At 50.4% G+C, this 13,794-nt stretch overlaps 5 protein-coding genes across 5 annotated transcripts; 2 read left to right on the top strand and 3 right to left on the bottom strand.

Moving 5' to 3' along the window:
* Window positions 1-381: 381 nt before the first annotated feature.
* On the bottom strand, window positions 382-720 carry VFPPC_15600 (hypothetical protein; the record flags this gene model as incomplete). The annotated part of the gene is made up of 1 exon (XM_022428973.1): window positions 382-720. One exon carries the CDS (start codon window positions 718-720, stop codon window positions 382-384), a length of 339 nt encoding a protein of 112 aa, XP_022284587.1.
* An 875-nt stretch (window positions 721-1,595) lies between these two features.
* Window positions 1,596-5,768, top strand: VFPPC_03040 (two-component osmosensing histidine kinase (Bos1); the record flags this gene model as incomplete). Its single annotated transcript, XM_018282593.1, has 4 exons — window positions 1,596-2,439; window positions 2,527-2,559; window positions 2,659-5,252; window positions 5,322-5,768. The coding sequence occupies 4 exons, from the start codon at window positions 1,596-1,598 to the stop codon at window positions 5,766-5,768; spliced, it is 3,918 nt and encodes a 1,305-aa protein (XP_018147133.1).
* Window positions 5,769-8,448: 2,680 nt separating this feature from the next.
* Window positions 8,449-8,820, bottom strand: VFPPC_15599 (hypothetical protein; the record flags this gene model as incomplete). The annotated part of the gene is made up of 1 exon (XM_018293352.1): window positions 8,449-8,820. One exon carries the CDS (start codon window positions 8,818-8,820, stop codon window positions 8,449-8,451), a length of 372 nt encoding a protein of 123 aa, XP_018147132.1.
* Window positions 8,821-9,193: 373 nt separating this feature from the next.
* Window positions 9,194-9,556, top strand: VFPPC_15598 (hypothetical protein; the record flags this gene model as incomplete). The annotated part of the gene is made up of 1 exon (XM_018293351.1): window positions 9,194-9,556. The coding sequence occupies one exon, from the start codon at window positions 9,194-9,196 to the stop codon at window positions 9,554-9,556; it is 363 nt and encodes a 120-aa protein (XP_018147131.1).
* Window positions 9,557-10,175: 619 nt separating this feature from the next.
* VFPPC_17543 (hypothetical protein) lies at window positions 10,176-10,487 on the bottom strand (the record flags this gene model as incomplete). The annotated part of the gene is made up of 1 exon (XM_022429243.1): window positions 10,176-10,487. One exon carries the CDS (start codon window positions 10,485-10,487, stop codon window positions 10,176-10,178), a length of 312 nt encoding a protein of 103 aa, XP_022285730.1.
* Between the last annotated feature and the right edge of the window lie 3,307 nt (window positions 10,488-13,794).

Here is a 13,794-nt window from a genome sequence, read left to right as displayed (position 1 = left end):
GTGTCCCCGCCGGTGATGTAGCCCACAGTTCCGCAAATTGCCAAGCGGCGCCAGACATGCAATGAAGAAGATACGGGCGGGAGCACCACAGTCGTCAGGGTCAGGGAAAAGGCGGAATACCATTTGAGTTTTGGACACGGCAACTGCATTGTTTCTCCGGAGTATGTACGGATCAGATCTTGGGTTGAACAGACCGCCAAGATAAATATTGATAATGGGTGACTGATGGCGGACGGACCAAGGAGTCCCCAAGGTTGGACACAGATGACAAGGGGACGAATACTCCATACAAGTCGCTGTTGTTGGCTGCGGAAATGGTGAAGCGCAGCCCCGAGACAGACGTCGACCTGTCAACTGGTCGATAGGTCAAATCAACTTCTGTCAGTCCATTGTCGTCGTCCCCTTTTTGATGCACGACGAACATTGCACAGAGCATCGGATACAATGACCATGTCCCGCCCGAGTGCAGTTGCTTAGTGCCTCCCGTGACGAAATTGTGACAAGATTAATGGACTGGATGTCCCGCCCAGGGCTGCCACCAGACCATACCACCCCAGCTCCACGTCCAAGTTCAGACGCTCTCACCGGCCGGTGTGGTGTTGTACATTTCTGTGCAGTGCGGTGCGGTACGATGTGGTCTCGTGCGGTGCAGTGCGATCCTCTGCAGCCTGGCCTGGTAAAGTCAAGCTTGGTCAGCGAAGATATGTCTGGTACGGACATGGAGGACGGAGTACTATGAGGTAGATACCCAGTGAGATATTGAATTGAGTTGACAATCTTGCAGTATTGGGGTGTCGCAGCCCCGTCCGTCTGGTCAACTGCTCAAGTGGTCGCTTCAATGTCAATTCCCTGCCCCCCCCAACTTAGCACCGGACCACACCAGCTCCAACCCAATCCTGTCTGGTCTCCTCTTATCCTGGCCCTGGTCTGGCTAAACCGTTGGTGCCTCCACCTCTCTCGCGCGTCTCTCCCTCTCCTGTTCGTCCATCGCCCTGTGTGTGCAATCCTACACCTTTTCCTACTCCAGCCTCATCTCTGTCGTCGCTGCGTGCCGTTCACATCTTTGGTGACCGCTTTGTCGAGCGCAGTGCCAGGTCAGAGTAGGATTTTGTTGTCTCCTCTGGTCGTCGTTTTCATCCGGCTTCCACCCCTTTTGCATTTGAATTCAAGGCGTCAAGTTGCGTCTCACAGTCCGCAGCATTGTGCCGCCCCACGACGACCGACTATCGACTTCGAGAAGGACGAAGAGAGAGAAGTTCCCTCATTCTCGTCTCTCTGGACCAGTTAAACCCCCCATTCGAGCGTTTTGTGAATGATGCTGGTCAGCCAGTAGATCATCTGATAGTCAGCCCTTGAGATATATTTGTCGAAGCGAATTTCGCCAACAACGATCCTCCCTACGATTTATTGCTTTTCTTCGTTCTTTCTATTTTCCTGCCTCTTCTCCTTGGCCAGCCATTTCCCGTCGAGACGCAGTTTCCCTGTGTCTCGCCGCGACTCGACTGTCGCCGCTACTCTTTATACATCCCTCTCGATAGACGGTGCCCCTTCCACCGCCTGACTGCCGACGCCGCAGTCATATCAACTTGGCCGACATGGTTGACGACTCCATGTTGGTGGCGGTAGCTGAGGTTGTGTCCTCGCTCGCCGCCGACCCCAAGCCGTCTTCCTCGATATCTGCCAACATTGGGTCCCGAATTACCCTTCCTGGTCCCGAGACCGCTGCAAAACGAGCTCTTGAGGTTGAACTCCAGAAACTCACTATCCGAGTGGGACAGCTTGAGAACAGAGCAAGTGCGTCGGCCACGGCCGTCTTCCCTGAAACACCAAATGAAGTCAACGACTCCCTCTTTGGTGAGGATGCAGGCTCATCGCCCGCGGGCAATCGAGGGGCAGTTTCGAGCAAGACGAAATTGGCCCACGCCCATCAAGGTAGCTTGGATTGTCCGAAACTTTTGCCTCGCCAGCTGACCAAGGAAGCCCTGGAAGGACTGCGAGAACATGTGGACGACCAGTCCAAGCTCCTCGATAGCCAACGACAGGAGCTTGCTGGCGTCAACGCCCAGCTTCTCGAGCAAAAGGAGCTACAGGAGCGTGCTCTTGCAATGCTTGAGCAAGAGCGTGTAGCCACCCTTGAACGGGAGCTGTGGAAACACCAAAAGGCCAACGAGGCATTCCAAAAGGCCCTCCGAGAGATTGGTGAAATCGTCACCGCTGTCGCCCGCGGCGACCTGACCATGAAAGTCCGCATGAACACCGTCGAAATGGACCCCGAAATTACAACTTTCAAGCGAACTATTAATGCAATGATGGATCAGTTACAAATCTTTGCTAGCGAAGTATCTCGAGTAGCCCGTGAAGTCGGTACCGAAGGTCTACTCGGTGGCCAAGCCCGCATCGGGGGCGTTGATGGAACATGGAAAGAATTGACAGATAACGGTATATATCACACAACCCCAATCTTGGATTTGCTTCGTTCCTTTTTGTTTTTATCTTCTAAACTAACTATTTGGACTTGGTCTGTAGTGAACGTAATGGCTCAAAATCTCACTGATCAAGGTACGCCATACATGCCTTTTGTTTTCTCATGGCGCTTTCATGGCCCAAATTTGTAAAACTTGACCGGCCTCTGGAAACTAACCCGCAAACCTCATGCAGTGCGCGAAATTGCCTCTGTTACAACGGCTGTTGCACACGGCGACTTGACCAAGAAAATTGAACGACCAGCTAGAGGTGAAATTCTCCAGCTTCAGCAAACTATCAATACCATGGTGGATCAATTACGAACTTTTGCGTCCGAAGTGACGCGAGTCGCCAGAGATGTCGGAACTGAAGGTATTCTCGGCGGTCAAGCAGATGTAGGGGGAGTGCAGGGCATGTGGAACGATTTGACAGTCAACGTCAATGCCATGGCCAACAATTTGACGACCCAAGTGCGAGACATTATCAAGGTCACCACGGCTGTCGCCAAGGGAGACCTCACTCAGAAGGTGCAGGCCGACTGCAGGGGAGAAATTTTTGAACTAAAGTCTACAATCAACTCCATGGTGGACCAACTGTCACAATTTGCAAGGGAAGTTACCAAGATTGCGCGAGAAGTCGGTACTGAGGGACGGCTTGGTGGCCAAGCCACCGTTCACGATGTTGAAGGAACCTGGAGAGACCTGACAGAAAACGTCAATGGCATGGCCATGAACTTGACTACGCAAGTGCGAGAAATTGCAAAGGTTACCACCGCTGTCGCTAAAGGTGACCTGACTAAGAAGATTGGGGTTGAGGTCAAGGGTGAGATTCTGGAGCTAAAGAACACCATCAATCAGATGGTGGACCGGCTTGGAACCTTTGCTGTGGAAGTGAGCAAGGTGGCTCGAGAAGTCGGCACGGATGGTACGCTGGGAGGCCAAGCACAAGTCGCCAACGTTGAGGGTAAATGGAAAGACCTCACCGAAAATGTCAACACCATGGCGTCAAATCTTACACTTCAAGTAAGAAGCATCTCTGCTGTCACGCAAGCTATTGCAAACGGCGATATGAGTCAAACCATTGATGTGGAGGCCAATGGCGAAATACAAGTTCTAAAGGAGACCATTAACAACATGGTGTCACGACTGTCGAGTTTCTGCTACGAGGTGCAACGAGTTGCAAAGGATGTCGGTGTAGACGGAAAGATGGGTGCCCAAGCAGATGTCGCCGGCTTAAATGGACGATGGAAGGAGATCACAACAGATGTGAACACAATGGCTAGCAATTTGACGACACAAGTGCGAGCCTTCTCCGATATCACGAACCTGGCTACTGACGGAGACTTCACCAAACTTGTCGACGTCGAGGCGTCAGGTGAAATGGACGAGCTCAAGCGAAAGATCAATCAGATGATATCAAACCTGCGAGACAGTATTCAAAGAAACACACAGGCAAGGGAGGCTGCCGAACTGGCAAACAAGACCAAGTCGGAATTCTTGGCAAATATGTCGCACGAAATTCGAACGCCCATGAACGGTATTATTGGCATGACCCAGTTGACCCTGGACACCGACTTGACTCAGTACCAACGCGAGATGCTCAACATCGTCAACAACCTTGCCAATAGTTTGTTAACGATTATCGACGACATCTTGGATCTTTCCAAGATTGAGGCTAGGCGAATGGTGGTTGAAGAGATCCCGTATACGTTGCGAGGAACTGTTTTCAATGCCCTCAAGACCCTAGCCGTCAAGGCAAATGAGAAGTTTTTGGACCTTACTTACAAGGTGGACAGCTCCGTTCCTGACCATGTGATCGGAGACTCGTTCCGTCTTAGGCAGATTATTCTTAACCTTGTGGGTAACGCGATTAAGTTCACGGAACATGGTGAAGTTAGTCTTACCATCAAGGAAAGGGCCAATCAGCACGAGGTCGGCCTGGGGGAGTACGCCATTGAATTTGTCGTTGAGGATACTGGCATCGGCATAGCCAAGGACAAGTTGAACCTCATTTTCGATACATTCCAGCAAGCAGATGGATCCATGACTCGCAAGTTTGGCGGCACAGGTCTCGGCCTCTCCATCTCAAAACGCCTGGTGAACCTGATGGGAGGTGACCTCTGGGTGCTGAGTGAAGCGGGCAAAGGCAGTCAGTTTCACTTTACTTGCAGAGTCAGGCTCGCGGTCGATGACACGGAAGGCACTCTTAAGCAGCTCAAGCCGTACCGTGGCCACCAAGTGCTCTTTGTTGATAAGGCTCAGTCGAGCTCTGGTGCGGATATCAAGGACATGCTGGAACAGATCGGATTACACCCCGTCGTGGTTGATTCTGAGAAGAGCTCTGCCCTCACCAGACTCAAGGCTGGCGGCGCGTTGCCATATGATGCCATCCTCGTCGACTCCATTGACACAGCCAGGAGACTGAGGGCAGTCGATGACTTCAAGTACTTGCCCATTGTCCTGTTGGCCCCTGTTGTCCATGTTAGCCTCAAGTCTTGCCTGGACCTCGGCATCACCTCGTACATGACTACACCATGCACGCTGGTCGATCTCGGCAATGGCATGGTACCCGCACTTGAGAACAGGGCAACTCCATCGCTGGCTGATAATACCAAGTCACTGGATATTTTGCTTGCCGAGGACAACACCGTGAACCAGCGATTAGCCGTCAAGATTCTTGAGAAGTATCATCATGTAGTCACCGTTGTGGGCAACGGGTGGGAAGCTGTCGAGGCTGTGAAGGAGAAGAAGTTTGACGTGATCCTTATGGATGTCCAGATGCCCATCATGGTAAGTTGACTACTCTTTGCATCTGACCCAATGCGAGTGTTTTCCTTTGACTAACACGTGGACTTGCAGGGAGGATTCGAGGCTACCGGCAAGATTCGTGACTACGAACGAGGTATGGGCACACACAGAACCCCCATTATCGCTCTGACGGCGCATGCCATGATGGGTGATCGTGAGAAGTGTATCCAAGCGCAAATGGATGAGTATCTCGCCAAACCACTGCAACAAAATCACCTCATCCAAACGATTTTGAAATGTGCCACGCTGGGTGGCCCGTTGTTAGAAAAGAACCGGGAGAGAGAGCTGGCGATTCAAGCCGATGCAAAATCAAGGAACAGCAAGGCAGTGGGTGATCAGGGCCTGCTCCGTCCGGCCTTGGAGAACCGATCGATGACCACACGAGAATCAATGGCTAGCCAAGAAGGAGAGACTCCATCAATCGTCTCCGCAGAAGAGGAAGATCCTTGGTCTAGGCAGCGACGTGATCTCTCTGACATGCGAAGCATCTCTGGTTAGTCGTGTGGACTTTTGGCCGTGGTACAGGTCTCAACGGTACTATCTGCGCCGACGAAGACTTTTGACTTCTTTTGATGTGTGCATGTATATATCACCAAGGCCCTGGGTGATGATTTCCCCTAGGCCGGTTTACGACAATTTTTCATCATCGGCATCGGCATCCCTCCCTATTTGCTGGGCCTGGCATTGCTGCTATACTTGGGGCACAGACAGCAAGGAAATTCCTTTTCTATGATTTTCATTTGGCACGAAAAGACGAAAAGAATGTTGCTACTGCGAACTCATGCTTCTCCATTATTATTTTTTAACTTGTATTTTACATAATGACGCTTCGGGGATAGGTCTCGCTGTCGATGGTTTTTTTCTGTTGTTTTTTTTTTTTTTGGCTGTTTTCGCTCTTCTCATTTGCAACCAGTTTAAATCGGTCGAATTACTGAATTTGGTTTTTGTTTTTTTTTTTTTTGGAATGGGTCACATAGTCGGCTGAAACCATAGTTGGCCACGTTGATTTTTTACTTTTTTTGCAATGGATGGAAAAGGGTTACATCACTGCAGAAGGAAACGGAGGGCATCGCGTAAGAAGAGACTTTATATCAACATTCCCCGTTTCTTTTTCCTACGTCAGAGAATCTTGATGCTAGGAAACATGGGGTTTAAAATGGCATAGCGAAACATGGGTTTTGTTTTGTTATATTATTTTGTACCTGGTGAGACTGAGACGATGGAGTTGCCTGTTGAGGCGGTCAGTCAGGCGATGAATGGGGTTTCATATTACACTTTTACATGATGAGGGTGATGGATAAGCTGTGGCTTTCTATTTAGCGAATATTGAAAGTAGCGCGTGGGGCGCTTTTCCTTGTTCACATAACGTATTATCTAGGTGGTGAGGAGTGCAATGTGTGACAGGATATCAAATTTATGATGGTGATGTTAATGATGCGTTGTGTGTATCTCTAATGTTTCAAACGGGCATCTCAATCCCGAGAGCCATTCTTCCCCTCCGCTTCCTCCGTCTTCGCCTCCAACGCCGCAAGCATAGCATCAAGCTTAGACTCCAGATTCGTCAGATTCGCTTCCAGTGCCGTGGCGGCCTGTTCGCCCCTGCGACAAGTTAGTCGTGATTCTAACGCGGGAGAGGCAATAGGATGAGTGACTTTGTTATCTCACGGTATGCCTATTCTTCATTAGCTCTTGTTGTCGTGTTTCTCGCAGGGGATACATACCTCTGCTAGGTCTGGCTTTCCGGGCTCCTCTTTCGAGGGTTGTTCCTTGTTTGCGGGCATGGCTGTGTGGTGTTGTGGCGGTTTGTTTGTTGTATTTACAAGTCGGTTGTTGTCGTTCTTTGTGGTGAGTTCACGTGACTTGTTGTTTGTGGATTACGGCGGTTGCTTCTTTATATGTTATTCAAGCTGCCTTTGTAGGAAGTGAGTTGGATGAAATGATGATTGGTGTTAGTGGGTATCATTTCGGTATAGTTTGTATTATTGATGGTATTGATCGTGTGCTGTGGAAGAAGAGATGGAATATGTTCCATATTGGCATGGACATATAGTAGAGTATCACATATAGATGGCTAGCAAGATCATATTCCGAAGTTTATGATTCAAACACCTACCCTATGCTATTACTAAACATGAGCTACTTTGGATGCTTGCCCTACTGGTAAACATCTGCTAATATCATATTCACACGTTCCACGACCTCTCATCATATCAAGCCATGCAAGTACACAAATTCAGCCAGCTTAGACGTGGCTGCCGGCCCTGTTTTACAATCATATCGGGCCGGGGCAACGCGGAATAGATTCCCGGAATGCACGGCCCGTTGAGGCTTGAATCGGGGCATGCAGGATGTCACTGCATTTGAGGCACAGAATGTTGTACATGACTGGTAACTTTTTCTTGTTTTGGGGGGCGCTCGGCGTCCGGCACCGGTGAGGCTACCCTACACATGGTATCGTGATTCATGGCCGCCACTTTGTGACGGAATATTCCATTCCACGTGCTTTCTTTTTTTGTGTGTCTCCCGTCAGCCAGCCATGATACCCGTCTTTTAGCGTCAAGACGTTGCAGCCGACTGTTGCTACCTCCAAACTATATTCCGATACCTTGACTCGTTAACCGACATGGTGCATACATAGTCAGACAGTCGGTATAGAGAGCATGACTAGTGCTGGCCATGGGGTCAGATCGGACTCGGAGACATTGAAAGGCTACTGCACATTTTCCAGCAGAGGCTTTGTTGGAGTACTGCAACTGGCGGAAATACCACGCAGAATCACATATTCTCACATGCCCCCGGTTTTCAGGGTATTTCTTGACCGGAGAAATGGGAAAGTGAAAAAGCAATTCCTGAGAGCGTTGCCGGCCATGCACCCTCCATCCATGCAAGCGCAGGTTTGTAGGCGCAAAAGAGAGACCAAAATCAGGCCATTTCCCCTCTCGGGAACAAGCCTAAGCTATTCAGCCTCATGCAAGATGAATGGCTGTAGGGTATTCATGTCGACTTTTTGTTTTTCCAAAGCGGCACTTCAACGCCAAGGATAGGCCTCAGGAACTTGGAGCTGTGGAACTAATGGGGGCTTTCATTCAATGACTGGAAAGAAAAAAAGAGGACCAGACTCATCGAAAGTGGGAGAGTCCATGTACCGCCCCAGTCACTCGACGACACATGTCTAACGCTACGCCCCTCTGACGGGTCTAGAATCTCGCTGTTGCCGGGATTGCATGGTCAACACAGTGGTCCCGACAAACTCGACCTGGCCTGGAGCAATGCGTCTGGTGGACGAGGCCAGAGGAGGCCTGCTTTTTGCTAACCACATCGTTGGTTTTTGGTTGCCGAAGAGTCTGGGCTGCTCCAGGTCTGGCCTGCACCTGCAGCTAGACCGGACAGGCTCCCGGATTGAAAGAAGGATCAAAGAAATGACTTGAGAGGTGACCAAAAAAGTGAAAAATTGGCCGAGTGGCGAACACGGCTGGTCTTGGAAGGGGAAAGCGGCGTGAAATGCGCATTCTGGATTCCTCGCGGGTGGGAAAAGGACAAAATTGCCCATCAGTGAGTGAATCGAGATTTCCAAACAACATGCGGATGGCTGGAGCACAGACTGCCGCCAAGGAGGACCTCAGGACTGTCTTCCAACGCTTCGGATAGGACAGCCACACCGTCACCGTCTGTCACAGTTGGGCCGTCAACGGACGAGACCCGCGTTCCATTTTTGCGTCCGTATGACTATGTATTTGGTGTTTTTGGGAACCTCAGTCAACCTGGCGTATTTTGACTTGGCCGTGTCCTTGTTTGTTTGCAAGTGCAGTGCTCGACTTTGGCAACCTGGCACAGGTATTAGATCGAATGATCATCCATGCCACACAAAGCACCCAATATGCTGATCCAACGGTGATGCTTTGGGATTCCGTTTATTTTCTGCGATGGCTGTTTCTAGTGCCGTCTTGCTGCGATCTCCGTTTCGTACGAGCATCTGGACTGGCTGGATGGGGATCGAGATTCCAAACCTGCATCCCAATATCTCTGGTCAGTGGACTCACAATCCCATTGCCCAAGCCCGTCCAAACCGTCCCCATGATGAGGATGTGGCCCGACCAGGGCGAAACGCCCCTCCCTCTCTCCCCGAACGCCCTTGGAGAACCCATTTCAACCATTCCCACGACAGACACCACACTCCGTGTTCCATGATGGCTGCATCATCTGTTGCTATCCACAGCTTCAAGTGTGGATCAACGCTCCAGGTTGAAAGAGAACGAGCCGTTCGACATGAAAGCCATCCATCCTAGCTCGCGGGTAAGCATGTTTTGTGTTTTGCAGTGGCGTCAACTTGAAGAGTCGTGATCCTGGATTGCATCCCCGAATGTCTCTCGTCAACTCATGATTGTTGGCATCCTCAAATTTAAAACAAGCCAAGGATGTCAATATACATCCACACAGTCACAACCACCCCGATGAAGCAAAATGACTTCTGGACTGCGAGAAAAAGACCAACGCAGCGCACCAATTCGAAGGAGGAGACCAAATTTCATTCCGCTGATTTGGCTCAGGTTAATGAGCCAGGTCCTCAGGGAACGTGCAATTGGAATGACATAGCCAGGCCAGAAGAGAGTGAGTGGCCTGTTACACCCCACAGTCAGTCAACTTTAGCTTACCACCACGATGCTTAATGTCAAGGTCTTGCAACATGCGGCTTTTTTTTTGGGGTTGGAACTGCACAAAATGACAATGCTTCCTTCGATGATGGCATGGTGTACGGACTAACAAGAGCTGATTGATACAAAGCAGGTGGTGTTATGCAAAGTCGGCGCGTAAACCAAGAGATGGTGACGATCGATAACTCTTCCTTCTCTGGCAATATGTCATGCCTGGAGATGGCGGGCCCCAGTCTTCGCCCTTACCATGGCATCAGCGGATCATCGACATCATCTTGAAATGGCATTGTGATGCTAAAGGTGAAGCTGGCGGGGAACGTGCGACTGACATTTGGTAGTTCTGGGCAAGGACCCCGATGAACCATCCCATCATCAATCGCCCATCTCCATCCATCCCCCATCCATTCTTAATTAGGGCCTGATTCGATTGTTTCGCTGTACAGAACTGGGTGCTGCTCTGCAAAAGTCGCATCAACCAAGAACTCAATGGCTGTCGTGTTCCGTGGGTCCCCTTACCAATGCCCGACTTTTCCAACGCGGTGGCTGCGCAAGGGGTGGTTGGCATTTGGCCACGGGCTGCCTATTTGGAGATTCCATTTTTACGATCATCAGTGTAAACGTCGATTCTCGCGGTTGTCGTTCTGGAGCCAATGCCTTGGGTCAGGTCAGGAAAATTCACGCCAGGGGCGTACGCTTTGGAGTGCGTCAAGCGGATGCTATTGGTTGTATTTTCCATCTTTGGGACCCCATGAGAGACCATGAAGGGCAAGGGGTCGCTTGGTCGATAGACTGCGGAAGATTGTGTGGCCGTTGCCGAACCAATCCCGAATCATGGCTTTGTGCTCTGTGCTCTGTGCTCTTTGGGATCGAGATTTCTCCTAAATCCAGACACACCAGACTGAACCACTCAACCACTCTTTTCAACCAACATTACAGTGACAGTGCTGGATGACAGGCATGGTATGGTCCCGGTACCGTCCGGTAGCTGTCTGGTGTTTGCTTAGCAGACTTTCCCCCGTGTGTCACTAACAGCCACGGCGAACAGGCCCGCTAAATCGTCACGACTAATCTAGACAGTACCAACAACGGAAACCAATCTGAAGTCGCTTCCGCATCACTAGGAGCTCGCAGGGCTGTTGGGCGTTGAGTCCTTGAAGTCTCTCTGCCCTTTTACTGGAGCTGTACTCTAGGTTCTTCCCAAGTACTCACTCCTACGGCTCCTAAGGAAACTCTAATTTACCCACCTTTGCATTATCCGAACCCCCATGCAGATCACGTCGACCGGATCACGATTCCCAGGAACATGATCGGATACTTGACCGGTAATCGCACTTTCTGCTTCTGCGGTCGAGGCGACTGGGTAGTAATTTGGTATGCTTGCGCCGTTCCTGGCTGGTCTGACTATTTGCATTGCTGGCAACCCTCTGGATTGAATATAGCAGCTCCAGCGACTCGGCTGTACGGGACATTGACACCGCTGAACAACATGGACGGTGTAAGTTGGTGTTGTGTCTGGTTGGTACCTTTCGTCAGATTCTCACTCTCTCCAAATATGATACTAATATAGAGTCTTATTATTACCAAAGTCGTGACACACCTGGTTCGGGTCTTACGCTGGTCCCTGTCCTATCCCATGGTCAGAGCACGTCACTTACACCTACACCTTACCTAGGCAGTTGGCCCCCGACAGCTGGGGTAGTATAATACTCTGGGACGCGAATCGGCTGATTAGTAGAATGGGGCCTCCAAGGTCCATACCGCTCTGTTTGCGTCATTGCATATCCATCCCATCCGGAAGATTAGTGAAAAAAAAAAAAGCATGCGACCTTCCCTGGCATGGCTGCTCAGTTGTATCGTAGCCAGGGATGCACACCGGAATTTACTCCTGCAGAGGAGGGTTCGTGAAACCAGGAAAAAGGAAGAGTATGTGTGTACTAATTTATTATTATGGGCGCCAACTCCATTCTTTCATCTGGAAGCTGGAAGACCGCAGGGCTAGTGAAATGGCGTTTGTGTCATGTAGTATCGTTGGCTTGAGGCAGACGGCTTGTTCGCAGCATGAACCAGAATCAGGAACATCATAACGGTTCAGTGTGGTGGTTGCAGTACGATGCAAGACGCAGTATTCTCCTGACGCTGCAGATAAACCAGGCGATTTAGGCACTCACCCTGTATTTCTCTCTTTGCCTTTCCCATCAAGTCGAACATGGCGGTTGAGGCATCAAGTTGTGACATTTGCAGGGATCGCAGCCGTCTTTTGCGTCATTGGCGACTTTTAGAACGCTCCAAGGCCCGCTTAGTCTAGATGTAATTACATCATGTCCCAACGGTCACCGGCATGTGAGCTTATGTACCTTCCCTCAGCCCAACTTAGCCTTGCCGGGCCTCGTCCTGGGTGAGAATATCATTCAATCCTTTAATCTGTCAAGCAATACTCCATTCTGCTGAACTTTGCCTTGCACTCTTGGTCTCCGGGCTTGTTAGGCTCTGCCGGCCGCCATTCCCGGACTCCGCTTGTCCGCCATGGCGTTTGGCGTTTGGCGTTTGGGTTGGTCTATGGAGCAGCTTGGCGATAAATGGCTTATGTACGGAGTATGGTGCGAAAAAGCACTTGATGGATAATAAGTAATTCAGGCTTCCGGTCTTTTTGGTCTTATGGCGATTGCCATTGCACTCCCGATTGCCGCTTGCCACGAGTTGCAAGGGTCGCGTCAATCTAACCGCCAACTCGACCATACCAACCTTGACATCCCTTCTCTGCCTCAATGTTCCTTGCAAACTTCAAGACTGTCTGTGCTTGTGTCTGGACTTTTTTTTTTTTTTTTTTTTTTGGATTCGGTTGAGTTGAGCCCTAACCGTCCGAAAGCTGCTACTGTAGGTACAGCCGAGTTTTGGCTCAAGCTCCCACCCAAACTGAGATCGGCACACCTTTCTTGCTTGCGAGAGCCCTGGAAATACAGACTACGTATTTAATGTATAGTACTTCAAGACCATGCGTGACATGCCTGTCGGTCAGAAACGAGGCGGATACCAAGTACGGTCTCACTACCAGCTAATACGAGGAGGCACTGCGATTTGGGACAGACAGCGACGTAGAGGCATCCCATTTCGATGGCTCGCGAATATCGCAGAAATGGCTAGACGTGAAGCAGTGGCGCTGTTGTACTGGACAGACTCTGTTTGATTCCAGTTGTAAGTTGACAAGGCGGGGACAGCAGATCTGGGAGCAATGTGTCAAGTCAACAAGTCAAGTGTAAGTCGTCACGGCCTGGCGTAGAGCTTCAGAAGGACCAGACTACCCGGATCCCATCATCAGCTTCTCCAACACAACGGCCCAAAGTCGTAGTTCTGGTAAGAATGGCCACCTAGGTTGCTGGTGTCTGTCCGGCCATGCAAGAGGAACATGCGAGACCTGCCTGGTGTGGCCCAACATACACAAGTACAACCCATGTACCTGTTATAGCCACACACCCACCCAGGGGTCATCCAGCCCATCCCCATCCATGATCGCATCCAAGTCTGAGCATTCGTTCCTCCGTTCCTCTGGCTCTCCACTTTGACCATCTTCCACTGGGCTAGGCTCTGTTTGCCTTGGTTATCATGGCACCGTTTTCTTGAACGTAGTGTCTGTCGGCTTTGTTGAAGCACTTGCTGAGGCTTAATAGTGCTCTCTTCTCGACAGACCTCTCCTCATCGATTCCAACGACCGTTTCGTTCACAACTGGCAATTCCAATAACTTCGGTCGACTTACGCTTTGCGCACAATCGTCTCGAAAAAAGAACGTCGCGGACGCCTTCGAGACCGTCATATCCAAAACCGGCGCCTGCACCAGAAACAAATAAAATCCCAGGCTGCTGCAAAAGCAACCAGC

This window comes from Pochonia chlamydosporia, chromosome 2 (genome assembly GCF_001653235.2).
Source record: "Pochonia chlamydosporia 170 chromosome 2, whole genome shotgun sequence".
Taxonomy (NCBI): domain Eukaryota; kingdom Fungi; phylum Ascomycota; class Sordariomycetes; order Hypocreales; family Clavicipitaceae; genus Pochonia; species Pochonia chlamydosporia.
Note: the sequence above shows the minus strand (reverse complement) of the source record. Positions and strands in the feature narration are given on the sequence as shown.